The sequence below is a fragment of the Tachyglossus aculeatus genome, chromosome 7 (assembly GCF_015852505.1).
Source record: "Tachyglossus aculeatus isolate mTacAcu1 chromosome 7, mTacAcu1.pri, whole genome shotgun sequence".
NCBI lineage: Eukaryota > Metazoa > Chordata > Mammalia > Monotremata > Tachyglossidae > Tachyglossus > Tachyglossus aculeatus.
In genome coordinates this window covers 12,770,398-12,786,949 of record NC_052072.1, presented here as the reverse complement: position 1 = coordinate 12,786,949, position 16,552 = coordinate 12,770,398, and the positions used below count along the sequence as shown (strand labels likewise).

At 50.3% G+C, this 16,552-nt stretch overlaps 1 protein-coding gene across 1 annotated transcript in view; it reads left to right on the top strand.

Moving 5' to 3' along the window:
* The first annotated feature begins 803 nt into the window (after positions 1–803).
* IPO9 (importin 9) overlaps positions 804–16,552 on the top strand; it is a 56,984-nt gene continuing 41,235 nt past the window's right edge. Inside the window, exon 1 of the mRNA XM_038749158.1 lies at positions 804–966. Coding sequence (XP_038605086.1) covers positions 804–966 — 163 coding nt within the window. The remainder of the gene's footprint in view (positions 967–16,552) is intronic.

Genomic DNA, 16,552 nt, shown 5'->3' with positions numbered 1-16,552 from the left:
GTCCAGTGCTCTGCACACAATAAGCGCTCAATAAATACAATTGAATGAATGAATAAATAAATACGATTGAATGAATGAATGAATGAATGAATGAATGAATGTTGGGTAGGGACCGTCTCTCTATGTGGCCAACTTGGACTTCCCAAGCGCTTAGTCCAGTGCTCTGCACACAATAAGCGCTCAATAAATACAATTGAATGAATGAATAAATAAATACGATTGAATGAATGAATGAATGTTGGGTAGGGACCGTCTCTCTATGTGGCCAACTTGGACTTCCCAAGCGCTTAGTCCAGTGCTCCGCACACAGTAAGCGCTCAATAAATACGATTGATTGAATGAATGAATAAATACGATTGAATGAATGAATGAATAAATGTCGGGTAGGGACCGTCTCTCTATGTTGCCAACTTGTCCTTCCCAAGCGCTTAGTCCAGTGCTCCGCGCACAGTAAGCGCTCAATAAATACGATTGAATGAATGAATGAATGTTGGGTAGGGACCGTCTCTCTATGTTGCCAACTTGTCCTTCCCGAGCGCTTAGCGCAGTGCTCTGCACACAGTAAGCGCTCAATAAATACGATTGAATGAATGAATGTGGGGAGGGGGGCTCAGTCTCGGCCCGCTCCTCCTGCTCGGGGCTGCAGGGGGCGCTGTGGGGGGGGGGGAGGCCTCGGCGCGCCTCAGCCGCGCGTGCGCGCTGGCGCGCGCTTCCCCCCCACCACCGCCAGCGCGCAGGCGCGGCTTCGCGGATTGTCCGCGCGCGGGCGCCGTGGAGCCGCTCGGGCGGAGCCGGGCGCGAAGATGGCGGCGGCGGCGGCGGGGCCCGCGGGGTCGGGGCTGCCGGGGCCGGTGGCGCAGGGGCTGAAGGAGGCGCTGGTGGACACCCTGACGGGGATCCTGTCGCCGGTGCAGGACGTGCGCGCCGCCGCCGAGGAGCAGATTAAGGTGCTCGAGGTGACGGAGGGTGAGTGCGGACGGGCGGGGACGGGGGGCGCGCGCTCCCGCGGAGGCCTGAGGCGACGGGTCTGCGCGTGCGCGCTCCGCAGGCGACGGGCCTGCGCGTGCGGCCTGAGGCAACGTGCCTGCGCGCTGCGCGTGCGCACTCCCGCGGCGGCCTGAGGAGACGGGCTTGCGCGTGCGCGCTCCCCAGGCGACGGGCCTGCGCGTGCGGCCTGAGGCAACGTGCCTGCGCGCTGCGCGTGCGCGCTCCCTTGGCTGCCTGAGGCGACGGGCTTGCGCGTGCGCGCTCCCGCGGCGGCCTGAGGCGACGGGCCTGCGCTCTGCGCGTGCGCGTCCGTGAGAGGCACGAGGGCCCCCAAATTGCGGCTTGTCTTGGCCCAGAGGTCCTGGAAAGACGCCCCATTTTGCAGGTGAGGTAACTGAGGCCCAGAGAAGTGAAGAGACGTGCCTAAAGGCACACAGCTGACAATTGGCGGTACCGGGATTTGAACCCATGACCTCTGACTCCAGAGCCCAGGCTCTTTCCACTGAGCCACGCTGCTTCTCTTCAAGCGTTTAGTACGGTGCTCTGCACACAGTAAGCACTCACTAAATAGCATAATCATAATCGTAATAAGAAGAAGAATAATAATGGCATTTATCAAGCGCTTACTATGTGCAAAGCACTGTTCTAAGCGCTGGGGAGGTTACAAGGCGATCGGGTTGCCCCCCGTGGGGCTCACAGTCTTCATCCCCATTTTCCAGATGAGGTCACTGAGCCCCGGAGAATGATGATGATGGCGTTTATTAAGCGCTTACTATGTGCAAAGCGCTGTTCTAAACGCTGGGGAGTTTACAAGATGATTAGGTTGTCCCACGTGGGGCTCACAGTCGTCATCCCCATTTTACAGATGAGGCCCAGAGAAGTGAAGTGACTTGCCCAAAGTCACACAGCTGGCAGTTGGCGGAGCCGGGATTTGAACCCATGACCTCTGACGCCAAAGTCCGTACTCTTTCCACTGACCACTGAGCCACGCTGCTTCTCTTCAAGCGTTTAGTACAGTGCTCTGCACACAGTAAGCGCTCACTAAATAGCATAATCATAATCGTAATAAGAAGAATAATAATGGCATTTATCAAGCGCTTACTATGTGCAAAGCACTGTTCTAAGCGCTGGGGAGGTTACAAGGCGATCGGGTTGCCCCCCGCGGGGCTCACAGTCTTCATCCCCATTTTCCAGATGAGGTCACTGAGCCCCGGAGAATGATGATGATGGCATTTATTAAGCGCTTACTATGTGCAAAGCGCTGTTCTAAGCGCTGGGGAGGTTACAAGATGATTAGGTTGCCCCACGTGGGGCTCACAGTCTTCATCCCCATTTTACAGATGAGGGAACTGAGGCCCAGAGAAGTGAAGTGACTTGCCCAAAGTCACACAGCTGGCAGTTGGCGGAGCCGGAATTTGAACCCATGACCTCTGACGCCAAAGCCCAGGCTCTTTCCACTGACCCACGCTGCTTGTCTTCAAGTGTTTAGTACAGTGGTCTGCGCACAGTAAGCGCTCACTAAATAGCATAATCATAATCGTAATAAGAAGAATAATAATGGCATTTATCAAGCGCTTACTATGTGCAAAGCACTGTTCTAAGCGCTGGGGAGGTTACAAGGCAATCAGGTTGCCCCCCGTGGGGCTCACAGTCTTCATCCCCATTTTCCAGATGAGGTCACTGAGCCCCAGAGAATGATGATGATGATGATGGCATTTATTAAGCGCTTACTATGTGCAAAGCACTGTTCTAAGCGCTGGGGAGTTTACAAGATGATTAGGTTGTCCCACATGGGGCTCACAGTCTTCATCCCCATTTTACAGATGAGGGAACTGAGGCCCAGAGAAGTGAAGTGACTTGCCCAAAGTCACACAGCTGGCAGTTGGCGGAGTCGGGATTTGAACCCATGACCTCTGACGCCAAAGCCCGTGCTCTTTCCACTGAGCCACGCTGCTTCTCTTCAAGCGTTTAGTGCAGTGCTCTGCACACAGTAAGCGCTCACTAAATAGCACTGATCGATTGCATCCAAATGGGGAGTGTCTTGGGTCAGGGGTCCTGGAAAGAGGCCGAGTAGGAGTGGAGAGGGGTTATAGCTCTCTTCAAGCTTTTAGTACAGTGCTCTGTGCACAGTAAGCGCTCACTAAGTAGCACTGATCGATTGCATCCAAATGGGGAGTGCCTTGGGTCAGGGGTCCTGGAAAGAGGCCGAGCAGGACTGGAGAGGGATTATCATCATCATCATCAATCGTATTTATTGAGCGCTTACTGTGTGCAGAGCACTGTACTAAGTGCTTGGTAAGTACAAGTTATAATAATAATAATAGTAATAATAATAATGATGGCATTTATCAAGCGCTTATTATGTGCAAAGCACTGTTCTAAGTGCTGGGGAGGTTACAAGGCGATCAGGTTGTCCCACGGGGGGTTCACAGTCTTCATCCCCATTTTCCAGGTGAGGGAACTGAGGCCCAGAGAAGTGAAGTGACTTGCCCAAAGTCACACAGCTGGCAATTGGCGGAGCCGGGATTTGAATCCATGACCTCTGACGCCAAAGTCTGTGCTCTTTCCACTGAGCCACGCTGCTTCTCTTCAAGCGTTTAGTACAGTGCTCTAGTGCTCTGCACACAGTAAGCGCTCACCAAATAGCACTGATCGATTGCATCCAAATGGGGAGTGTCTTGGGTCAGGGGTCCTGGAAAGAGGCCGAGTAGGAGTGGAGAGGGGTTATAGCTCTCTTCAAGCGTTTAGTACAGTGCTCTGAACACAGTAAGCACTCACTAAATAGCACTGATCGATTGCATCCAAATGGGGAGTGTCTTGGGTCAGGGGTCCTCACTGATCGATTCCATCCAAACGGGGAGTGTCAGGGGTCCTGGAAAGAGGCCGAGTAGGAGTGGAGGGGGGTATAGCTCTCTTCAAGCGTTTAGTACAGTGCTCTGCACACAGTAAGCGCTCACTAAATAGTACTGATTGATTGCATCCAAATGGGGAGTGTCTTGGGTCAGGGTTCCTGGAAAGAGGCTGAGGAGGACTGGAGAGGGGTTACATCTCTCCTCAACCGTTGAGTACAGTGCTGTGCACACCATAAGCACTCAGCAAATAGCACTGATAGATTGTATGAAAACGGAGGCGGTTTCGGGGGTCCACAAAATGGGGAGTGTCTTGGATCAGGAGTCCTGGAAAGAGGCCGAGCAGGACTGGAGAGGGGTTATAGCTCTCTTCAAGCGTTTAGTACAGTGCTCTGCACACAGTAAGTGTTCACTAAATAGCACTGATCGATTGCATCAAAATGGGGAGTGTCTTGGGTCAGGGGTCCTCACTGATCGATTCCATCCAAACGGGGAGAGTCAGGGGTCCTGGAAAGAGGCCGAGTAGGAGTGGAGGGGGGTATAGCTCTCTTCAAGCGTTTAGTGCAGTGCTCTGCACACAGTAAGTGCTCACTAAATAGTACTGATTGATTGCATCCAAATGGGGAGTGTCTTGGGTCAGGGGTCCTGGAAAGAGGCTGAGGAGGACTGGAGAGGGGTTGCATCTCTCCTCAACCGTTGAGTACAGTGCTGTGCACACCATAAGCACTCAGCAAATAGCACTGATAGATTGTATGAAAACGGAGGCGGTTTCGGGGGTCCACAAAATGGGGAGTGTCTTGGATCAGGAGTCCTGGAAAGAGGCCGAGCAGGACTGGAGAGGGGTTATAGCTCTCTTCAAGCGTTTAGTACAGTGCTCTGCACACAGTAAGTGTTCACTAAATAGCACTGATCGATTGCATCAAAATGGGGAGTGTCTTGGGTCAGGGGTCCTGGAAAGAGGCTGAGGAGGACTGGAGAGGGGTTGCATCTCTCCTCAACCGTTGAGTACGTGCTCTGCACACCATAAGTGCTCAGTAAATAGCACTGATCGATTGTATTAAAACGGGGTCGGTTTCGGGGGTCCTCAAAATGGGGAGTGTCTTGAGTTAGGGGTCCTGGAAAGAGGCTGAGGAGGGCTGGGAAAGGGGTTATATCTCCCTTGAAGCGTTTAGTACAGTGCTCTGCACACCGCAAGTGCTCACTAAATAACACTGATTGATTGTATTAAGCGGGGACGGTTTCGAGGGTCCTCAAAATGGGGAGTGTCTTGGGTCAGGGGTCCTGGAAAGAGGCTGAGTAGGACTGAAAAAGGGTTGCATCTCTCCCCAACCATTGAGCATAGCGCTCTACACACTGTAAGCGCTCAGTAGATGGCACTGATAGATTGTATCAAAACGGGCGGTTATGAGTGTCTTAAAAATGGGGAGTGTCTTGGGTCAGGAGTCCTGGAAAGAGGCTGAGGAGGACTGGAAAAGGGGTTATATCTCTCCTGAAGCATTTAGTACAGTGCTCTGCACACCATAAGCGCTCACTAAATAGCACTGATGGATTGTATTAAATGGGGGTGGTTTCGAGGGTCCCTAAAATGGGGAGTGTCTTGGGTCGGGTCCTGGAAAGAGGCTGAGGAGGACTGAAAAAGGGTTGCATCTCTCCTCAACCGTTGAGTATAGTGCCCTGCACACTGTAAACGCTCAGTGGATGGCACTGATCGTTTGTATCAAAACGGGCAGTTATGAGGGACTTCTAGACTGTGAGCCCACTGTTGGGTAGGGACTGTCTCTATATGTTGCCAACTTGTACTTCCCAAGCGCTTAGTACAGTGCTCTGCACACAGTAAGCGCTCAATAAATACAATTGATTGACTTAAAAATGGGGAGTGTCTTGGGTCTTGGAAAGAGGCTGAGGAGGACTTGAAAAGGGGTTATATCTCTCTTGAAGTGTTTAGTACAGTGCTCTGCACACTGTAAACCCTCACGAAGGAGCACTGATGGATTGTATCAAAACGGGGGTGGTTACGGAGGGCCCTAAAAATGACGTCCTGGGAAGAGGGCAAGGAGGGGTGGAGAGGGGTTGTATCTTTCCTCAAGAGTTTTTACAGTGCTCTGCACACAGTAAGGGCTCAATAAATGGCACTGATGGATTGTATCAAAACTGTCTTGAAACCATCATCATCATCAATCATATTTATTGAGCTCTTACTGTGTGCAGAGCACTGTACTAAGCGCTTGGGAAGTACAAGTTGGCAACATATAGAGACAGTCCTTACCCAACAGTGGGCTCACAGTCTAAAGGGGGGAGACAGAGAACAAAACCAAACATACTAACAAAATAAAATAAATAGAATAGATATGTACAAGTAAAATAAATAAATAAATAGAGTAACAAATATGTACAAACATATACAGGTGCTGTGGGGAAGGGAAGGAGGTAAGATGGGCGGGATGGAGAGGGGGACAAGGGGGAGAGGAAAGAAGGGGCTCAGTCTGGGAAGGCCTCCTGGAGGAGGTGAGCTCTCAGTAGGGCCTTGAAGGGAAGTAGGGCCTTGAAACCACTGACCTGGGAGGCCTGGTAATGAGCCTGATCATTGTAATTGTTAAGCATTTACTATGTGCCAATAATAATAATAATAATAATGGCATTTATTAAGCGCTTACTATGTGCAAAGCAGTGTTCTAAGCGCTGGGGAGTGCCAAGAGTCTGCACCACCACTGGGGCAGACCCAGTTTGTGACTCACAGGGGGTCACAGGTCCATCATCCCAGACTGAGGCCTTCCCAGACTGAGCCCCCTCCTTCCTCATCCCCCCTGCCTTACCTCCTTCCCTTCCCCACACCACCTGTATATATATTTGTACGGATTTATTACTCTATTTGTACATATTTATTCTATTTATTTTATTTTGTTAATATGCTTTGTTGTCTGTCTCCCCCTTCTAGACTGTGAGCCCGCTGTTGGGTAGGGACCGTCTCTAGATGTTGCCCACTTGTACTTCCCAAGCGCTTAGTACAGTGCTCTGCACACTGTAAGCGCTCAATAAATACGGTTGAATGAATGAATGAATCCCCAGTGCCCTTTGCAACAGAAAACGGGGCTGTTAGCCCACGTGAGGTCCAGCCCCAGAGGCCCACGAGAGTGATGCCGTGGCCAGGCTTGAAAAGCGGGTGAGGAGTTCTGGAGTTCTGATCATCAAAGCCACATGGGTGGCAGCCCCGCAGATTCCTGTTCCAGAGCTGTCTGGTCACCACCACGTGTTCCTCACGTGTCATTTAGTTATTAATGTCTGTCTCCACGTTTCCTCCTTCCTCAAGAACCTCCAGTGGTTGCCATCCACCACTGTCGGCTTTAAAGCACACAATCGTCTTTCCTCCTCCCATCTTTACCTCACTGATTTCCTATACAGCTCAGCCTGCGCACTTTGATCCTCTAATGCCAACCTACTCACTGTACCTCGACTTCTTCTGTTTTGCCGCTGACCCCTTGCCCACGTCCTGAGCTCCCTCCCACTTATCCAAAAAAAGGATCACACTCCCCACATTTAAAGCCATATTAAAATAATTTCCCCTCCAAGAGACCTTACCCAACTAAGCCCTCATTTTCTGTACTTCTTCCTCCTTCTGCATCCCTCTTGCACTTGGATTTGCACCCTTTATTCCCCCACCAGTACTTATGTAACATATCCATGATTTATTTTAACATGGGTCTCCCCCTCTATGCTGTAAGCTCCTTGTGGGCAAGGAATGTGTTTACCAACTCTGTTCAATTATATTTTCCCAACAGCTTAGTACTGTGTTCTGCAGACAGTAAGTATTCAGTAAATGTGATTGATTGTAAGCTCCTTGTGGACAAGGAATGTGTCACCCAACTCTGTTGTATTGTACTCTTCCAAGTGCTTAGTACAGTCCACTACCCACAGTGTAAGTGCTCAATAAATATCATTTATTGATTCTTCCTGGAAACCAGATTCTACTTCCCTCAGGCAGCAGTCATTCATTCATTCAGTCGTATTTATTAATAATAATAATAAAGATGGCGTTTAAGTGCTTACTATGTGCAAAGCACTGTTCTTAGCACTGGGGAGGATACAAGGTGATCAGGTTGTCCCACTTGGGGCTCTCAGTCGTAATCCCCATTTTACAGATGAGGGAACTGAGGCACAGAGAAGTTGTGACTTGCCCAAAGTCACACAGCTGACAAGCGGTGGAGCCAGGATTAGAACCCATGACCTCTGACTCCCAAGACTCTGCTCTTTCCACTGAGCCACGCTGCTTCCCTGAGCACTTGAGTGCTTACTGTGTGCAGAGCACTGTGCTAAGTGCTTAGAAAATACAATTCAGCAATAAAGAGAGACAGTCTCTGCCCACAACGGGCTAACAGTTTAGAGTGGGGGAGACAAACATCGACAAGTAAACAGGCGACAAAATAAATAAATAAATAGAATTATACATATATGCATAAGTGCTGTGAGGGGGGAGAGCAAGGGGAGCAAGTCAAGGTGATGCGGAATGGAGGGGGAGCTGAGGAAAAGTGGGGCTTAGTCTGGGAAGGCCTCTTGGAGGAGGTGCACCTTCAGTAGGGCTTTGAAGTGGGGAAGAGTGACTGTCTGACAGATCTGAGGAGGGAAGGCGTTCCAGGCCAGTGGTAGGACGTGGGCTGGGGTGAGCGGTGAGACGGGCGAGAACAAGGCACAGTGAGAAGGCACCAGAGGAGCGGAGTATGCGAGCTGGTATGTAGAAGGAGAGAAGAGAAGTGAGGTGGAGGGGGCAAGGTGATGGAGAACTTGGCTGCTGTGTGGTCTTGGGTAAGTCACTTCACTTCTCTGTGCCACAGTTACCTCATCTGCAAAATGGGGAATTGTGAACCCAAGTGAGACAGGGATTATGTCCAACCCGATTTGCTTGTATCCACTCCAGTGTTTAGTACAGTGCCTGGCACATAGTAAGTGCTTAACAAATACCATTATTAATATTAGGTTTCCATCAAACACTATGAGTGTTAGACCCCTGTACCCTGTTCAGAGCCACAGCCAGGCCTGTTGGGGCCCAGTGTTGTTCTGCCCTATTCTTAGAACCCAGGTCTTTCTGACTCCTGGGCCTGGGCCTTATCCAATAGATCACACTGCTTTCAGGCTTAAAAGTCACCTTCTCCAAAGGTTGTCCAAGAGATGCTTCAGCATTGTTAGATCTAACCCAGCCCTCAGGCTAGTTAGTCTTTGCATCTCCATCAGGACCCTTGTTCTTCTTCCTCCCATTCAGTGATTTTACTGCTGTTGCTGCTGCCCACCACCACCAAAGAGTGGAGAGGGGATGGACAAGGATCCCTTTGAGGCCAGGGATCAGAGTGCTCAAGTACAGTGCTCTGAACATAGTGAACGCTCAGTAAATACCATTGATTGAGGAGTATTAGAGACTTGGGTGGGGGGAAAGGCTTTCATTAAATGAGGACCTGGGATAGTGAATTTATTTATTTATTTTATTTGTACATATCTATTCTATTTATTTTATTTTGTTAGTATGTTTGGTCTTGTTCTCTGTCTCCCCCCTTTTAGACTGTGAGCCCACTGTTGGGTAGGGACTGTCACTATATGTTGCCAATTTGTACTTCCCAAGCGCTTAGTACAGTGCTCTGCACATAGTAAGCGCTCAATAAATACGATTGATGATGATGATGATGATGAATTTCCCCAGTGAATTGGCCTTTCTCCCTGTACGCCTGTCATCAGGAGCACTAGCCACTTGAGCAAGAGAGGATTGAGCTTGGGACAGTACAAAGGAGGGAGAGAGCTCTCCTTTTCTTATTACAGTGCTCTGCACACAGTAAGCGCTCAATAAATACGATTGATTGATTGATATGTCTCCTGGTCCCTTGGGGCCTCAGCCCTGGAATGTCTATGTGATTTGATTGCTTATCATATATTCCAAAACCATTGCAAAGAGATGAGTTTGACGTGGATTCTTGAGCAGCAATACTGATCTGGAGCTCAGGGGAACAGAGTGCCCTTCCTCTAGTCTGGCTCCCTTGCCTGAGAAAGTCAGCTTTCAGATTAACCCTGGGGATGGGTATTCATTAAGTGTCAGGGGAGAGTCTCTTCAGGTTGTGAGGTGACTGGGTTAGACCCAGCAGTCCGTCCAAACCAGTAGTGACAGTGTTGCCTTCCAGTGGAGAGAGCACGGGACTGGGAGTCGGAAGGTCATGGGTTCTAATGCCGGCTCTGACACCTGTCTGCTGTGTGACCTTGGGAAAGTCACTTCACTTCTCTGTGCCTCGGTTACCTCGTCTGTAAAATGGGGTTTGAGACTGTGAGCCTCACGAGGGACAGAGATTGGGTCCACCCATTTTTGCTTGTATCTATCCCAGCACTTAGAACAGCGCCTGGCAGTAGTAAGCACTTAACAAATACTATAATTCAATAATTAATTCATCCCTTTCCCTGCTTCAGGGCTTTCTTCCAGGAGAAAAGAAGAGTTCCCCTCCTGCTCTCCTCTTCCCCTCCCCCCACCCCACATACCCCTTTTACCCTCCAATAAGCAATTTCACAGGGGCCTAGGGCCATTGTATCTATTGTGTGGGTAGGATTTTCTCTCCCTGGTGGGAGGGGTTGTGAGATTTGAGTCCCTTTGGTCATGAAGGCTAGTTTGAAACTAGTCCCTTAGAAAGCAGATTTCTGCTGCTCCCTGGTTGTGGGGAGGGACTTGTTGTGACTGATGGCTCCATGTCACAAATATGGGCTCCGCTTTGGTTCTGTGTCTGTTCAAGTCTACGTATATATGTTTGTACATATTTATTACTCTATTTTACTTGTGCATATCTATTCTATTTATTTTATTTTGTTAGTATGTTTGGTTTCGTTCTGTCTCCCCCTTTTAGACTGTGAGCCCACTGTTGGGTAGGGACTGTCTCTATATGTTGCCAACTTGGACTTCCCAAGCGCTTAGTACAGTGCTCTGCACACATAAGCGCTCAATAAATACGATTGATTGATTGCCACAGCCTTTCCAGTCGTGCATCTTTCCTGGATGACCAGATAGATTGATTGATTGATTGATCCTTCTCTTGGTGAGCCAGTGTTGCAGGGGAGGTGTTTGGGGTGTGGGGGTTGTTTTGCTCTAGCATCAAGGTTCCTGACATGTTCCAACGTATTGTAGCTTCGGTCTGTATTTTGATAGGGAGGTACAGCCTCAGCTGGACTAGGCCAAGTCCATACTATCAAGGATCCAGCTGAACATCCAGATCCAGTCTCTTACTTTTGATCATCAGTGGTATTTATTGAACTATGTGCAGAGTGCTCAAGTACAGTGCTCTGAACATAGCGAACGCTCAATAAATACCATTGATCGAGGAGTATTAGAGACTTGGGTGGGGGGAAAGGCCTTCATTAAATGAGGACCTGGGATAGTCAGTGGTATTTGTTCTAAGGGCTTGGGAAACTACAATACAAAGGAGTCGGTAGAAACGTTCCCTGCCACAACAAACATATTATAGAGCGGGAGATGGACAGTAATATGAATAAGCAGGAGGCCTAGTGAAAAGAACACGGCTAGGGAGTCAGGACCTCCCAGCACCGCCAAATGTCTACTGTGTGACCCTGAACGAGTCACTTACCTTCTCTGAGCCTGAGTTCCCTTATCTGCGAAACGAGGATTCAGGACCTGTTCTCCCTCTTATTTAGATCCTGATACTTAGCTATTTAGATGTGGAACCTGATTATTTGGCATCTATCCCAATACTTACTACAGTGCTTGGCACACAGTAAGTGCTTAACAAATACCACAATTATTATAAATAAATAATCTATAATACCTAATTTATAGATACGTTACCTAAGTGCCTCAGTTACCTCATCTGTAAAATGGGGATAAATACTGTGAGCCCCAAGTGAGACATGGATTGTGTCCAACCTGATTAGCGTTTATCTACCCCGAGTGCGTAGTGTAGTGCCTAGCATAAACTAAGTGCTTAGTATATTCCATTTTAAAAAGGAAAAAAATGCTGTGGGGCTGAAGGTGGGGCAAATATCCAGTGCTCAAAGGTCACAGATCCACAGATTCCTGTTTCAGAGGTCCTGTTTGACACAGGGCACCTTTGGAAAACCTCTGGAAGCTTTGCATTCAGGCCCGGGTTCAGACGGCAGCTACAGGCAGATTCAGAAGATGCTCTCTGGTGTCTGTGTAACTGACCGGAGAGGTGCACTGAGAGATGTTGGAGTTCTTTTCCTAAAATTGTCAGCCTGTGGGCAGTCACCTGGCCCACCATGTCCTAGGTAGCTGAGACATTCAGGCTGCTGGGGTCACGCCCCTTGGGTTGACCTCCGGGCCTTGTACTCTCAGGGGCAGTTGAAATGTCTCAGAGAGAGGGTGAACAACTGGTAGAATTGCCTCTTTCATGATTTTCCTAAAGCCAGGGCTCCAGCAAGAGTCCAGTTCCCCCGCCCCCTCCTCCTCCTCCTCCTCTACATCCTCCTCTCCTGCTCCGCTCTGGGACTGGTGGTACTCAGTGTGCTCTTATATATGTTTTGCTGAGGAAAAGTGACGTCATCATCATAATTGTGACTGAACCCCCTTTTTCCCCTCCACCCTCACCCTACCTCCTTTCCCTCCCCACAATACCTGTATATATGTTTGTACAGATTTATTACTCTATTTTACTTGTACATATTTACTATTCTATTTATTTTGTCAATGATGTGCATCTACCTTTACTTCTATTTATTCTGATGACTTGACACCTGTCCACATGTTTTGTTTTGTTGTCTGTCTCCCCCTTCTAGACTGTGAGCCCGTTGTTGGGTAGGGACCGTCTCCATATGTTGCCAACTTGTACTTCCCAAGCGCTTAGTACAGTGCTCTGCACACATTAAGCGCTCAATAAATACGATTGAATGAATGAATGAGTGAATTATGGTATTTGTTAAGCGCTTGTTATGTGCCAGGCCCTGTTCTAAGCTCAGGGGTAGGTACCTAATTATCAGGTTGTGAACAGTCCTTGTCCCACACAGGCTCCCTATCTAAGTAAGGGGGAGAACTGGTATTGAATCCCAATGGCACAGATGAGGAAATTGAGGTCCAGTGAAGTCACTAGCCCAGTCGCAGAGCCAGGATGGGAAGTCAGGTCCTCGGATTCTCAGTCCTGAGCTCTTTGCATCAGGCCCCCGCTGTTTTAGCATGGCAGAGTGACTGAGCCGAGGCTGTCTTCCCTTCAGGACTCCTCCTTTGTCTCTGGCCCGATCTTCCATCGTTCCTCCAGGGTCTGACCCGGGATTTGGGTGTGAAAGGCCGAGGGCGGTCTCCGGTCCCCGTTACCAGGGCCTTGGAGCCCAGAGGTTTTTAGGAATGAGCCTCAGATTGAATGAGCCAGTGAGCAGCTTCTTGAGGTTGCATCTGCTTGTTCTGCGAGACTGCTCGAAGGCCCCCAGAGTCCCGTAGGCGGCCCCCCTTGGCCCTCCTGGGTCAGGCGGGGTCGTGCCTGGTCTGCTGGAAGCACCAGACCACATCCATCAATGTCTCTGGCCTCTTTGTCCTCTGCAGTGCCCCTGGGGCTTTTTCAAGGACATTCAGCATGTTGCCCGGGGTTGCTGACAGCCAGTTTCTCCCCCCACTTCCCTCACGCCCCTCATCCCTACACCAACTCCTGGATAGGGGTTGGGGTTGGGGAATGCTTATTCACAGCCCCTTAACTCCAAAAGAAACCTCCTGGTCTTCCTGGTGTCTGGGGGGATGGCTCTGGGACTTGGTTTGGCTGAGGGCGCAGGTCCCGGCCAGAACCTGCCGCTCGTGAACCCCTCAAAACTGAGGTTTCTCAAGCTCTGTCCTGGGTCCCTACTGCCAGCTGCAGCAGCAGCCCCAGATGAGAAACGTTCCCTCCAGCAAGACCTTCCCAGACTGAGCCCCTTCCTTCCTCTTCCCCTTGTCCCCCTCTCCATCCCCTCCATCTTACCTCCTTCCCTTCCCCACAGCACCTGTATGTATGTATATATGTTTGTACATATTTATTACTCTATTTATTTATTTTACTTGTACATATCTATTCTATTTATTTTATTTTGTTAGTATGTTTGGTTTTGTTCTCTGTCTCCCCCCTTTTAGACTGTGAGCCCACTGTTGGGTAGGGACTGTCTCTATATGTTGCCAATTTGTACTTCCCAAGCGCTTAGTACAGTGCCCTGCACATAGTAAGCACTCAATAAATACGATTGATGATGATGACGACCGGTGGCCAGGATCCAGTTCCAAACTGCACCTTCTTTCTTCCAGCCCGCTTTTTCAACAGAGCCCGCTCTACGAGCCCCATGTGTGGGCGAGGGCAGAAAAATGTGTTTGGCACCAAAAATGGGGGAGTTGACCGCCCTGGTCCAGTTTTGTGGTCTCATTTCCTGGCTCACCTTTCTGGGAGGGAAGAAGCCACCTGAGGAACCGTTGCACGGGAAGACCTCCGCATCCCCAGCAAGAGATGAGGCACTGTTTTGCCTGGCAGTTTGATGGCTTTGGTGGGCTTCCGTCAGCAGCCTGGCAACCTGGCCTTGGCACATGTGCAGGGAGGGAGGGACAGGGACGACGGGAGAAAGTTGCGCCCAGATGTGCTTCAGATCCCCCAGCAGCAGAGTTCGAGCCGAACTCCCCGCCTCCTGGCTCCCAAGTCCCTCGGGCCCCGGGGACGGTCTGTCATCCTCCATGATTGTCCGGGAGGTCCCACTCCTACCCTCTGCCTTCTGGAAGCAGTTCTCCCTCCCTCTCCCCCACACCTTCCATCCCACCTGAGGCCTCTGGATCCAGAGCCCCAGGGATGGGGCTCCATCTGCTGCCTGCCAGGCCAGCGGGGGTGGGCGTATTAGATTCTTGCTTGGGGATTGAGGCCTTGGACGTCTTTTCCCTCCTTCAGGCTGTTGCCTTTGGTTAGAGAGGTTGGAGGCGTTTCTCCCATGACCTGTTGACCCGGAACGGCAGTCCCATTTACTGTCAAGCCCCGGACAGCTGATGCTTCTCTGGGCAGGGTCATTTAGCACCCGCCTCCCCTGGCACCCCAGCATGTTGGGCTTGAGGGGTGGGGGGCAGCTGTTACCTGTTCCTGACATCTCTTCCCTGACCCTCCCCCGCCTCCACCACCCCCTTCAGGGGATGTCCAGATCTCCGAGCTTTGATGTTCCCAGCTGGGCTGCCTGGACAGACATTCCTACCAACTGGGACCTTTCCTTTCTGGTTCTCATGAGCGCTTTTCTGGCTCTCTTGCAGTGTAGCGTAAGCACTGTCCACCTGCGAGGGGGAGTCCCTGGAGGATCCAGACGCACTCCTGGGCCATGTGGCGGCGGTCACTGAGCCGGGCGGAAGGCGGCTGTGCTCGGAGAAAGGCCAGTGGTGGACTTTTCTTTTTCCTTTGGGCTGGTGTCCCCCGCTCCCCGGCCCTTTCCCTTCCCCCTGACCCTCCGTGCACTCCTCCCAGACCCAGACTAGCATCCCAAGCCCTGTGTTCCTCTTTTCTCCTCTGGACTTGGCAGGCTAAATAAGGTTGTTCAAAGTGGAGTGGGGTGAAGGGAGAGGGAGGGGAGCTTCAGCCTTGGGGATGAAAAGACGCGGGGCAAGAGGTTGGCTAGCCTGGATGCTACTGGAGGGTGGGGATCATGTCTACTAATCCCTAATGCAGTCTTCCCAGTGGGTAGTACAGTGCCCTGTCCTCAGGTGTTCAACGAATGCCATGGGTGGGCGCATTGGAGACAAGAAAATTTGAAGGAAACCGGTGACAACCTCAGGAGCGGGAGAAGGGCATGAGCAGCGTCTGAGAGGAGCCGGCAGTTGGTCCCAGCCATTGAGAGCTCCATAGGTCACTAGTTAAAGAAATGTCGACCTCATCTAACTGTTGCAGGATGGGGAACTTCCCAATGGCCTGGCTGACTCCAAACAGAACGGGAGGGGATTTTGGCTTAAAACTCCAATTCTACAAGGAGGAGTGGAAACAGCCTTGACCAGTTTTTTAATCCAAATTTATGGGGGGTTGGGGTAGAGATAGCCAGAGGGACTTATTTATATTGATGCCTGTTTACTCGTTCTGATGTCTGTCACCACTCCCCCCACCAAGACTGTAAACCCGTTGTGGGCAGGGATTATCTCTATTTCTGTATTGTGCTTTCCAAGCACTGAGTACAGTGGTCTGCGCACAGTAAGTGCTCAAGAATGAATGAATCAATCAGTCAGTAGTTCTGACCAGGAGTCCCACCTCACCCTGCTTCTACTGAAATGGGAGACTTATGAGATAGCAGCCTACTCCATCATGCAGAACTGAGGGATGCCCAAAATCTTCATTTGGTCTTCCAGAAAAGACTGGGTGACCTGTGGTCAGGAATCACCAAGCAGCGTGGCTTAGTTGAAAGAGCATAGGCTTGGGAGTCAGAGGTCGTGGGTTCTAATCTCGGCTCCGCCACTTGTCAGCTGTGTGACTTTGGGCTTAACTTCTCTGTGCCTCCGTTACATCATCTGTAAAATGTGGATTAAGACTGTGAGCCCCACATGGGACAATCTGATTACTTTGTTTCTACCCCAGTGCTGAGAACAGTGCCTGGCACATAGGAAGCCCTTAACAATATTATTGTTATTATTATTATTATTGCATGGCAGGCGTTCCTTCCTTTAAACAGAAGTCAGCAGTGAGCAGCTACCTCCCGGATCCGTTTGAAAGCTCTTTGGATAAGTGGGAGGCAGGACATGGGAGTTTGATTCTTCTTTCATTCATTCA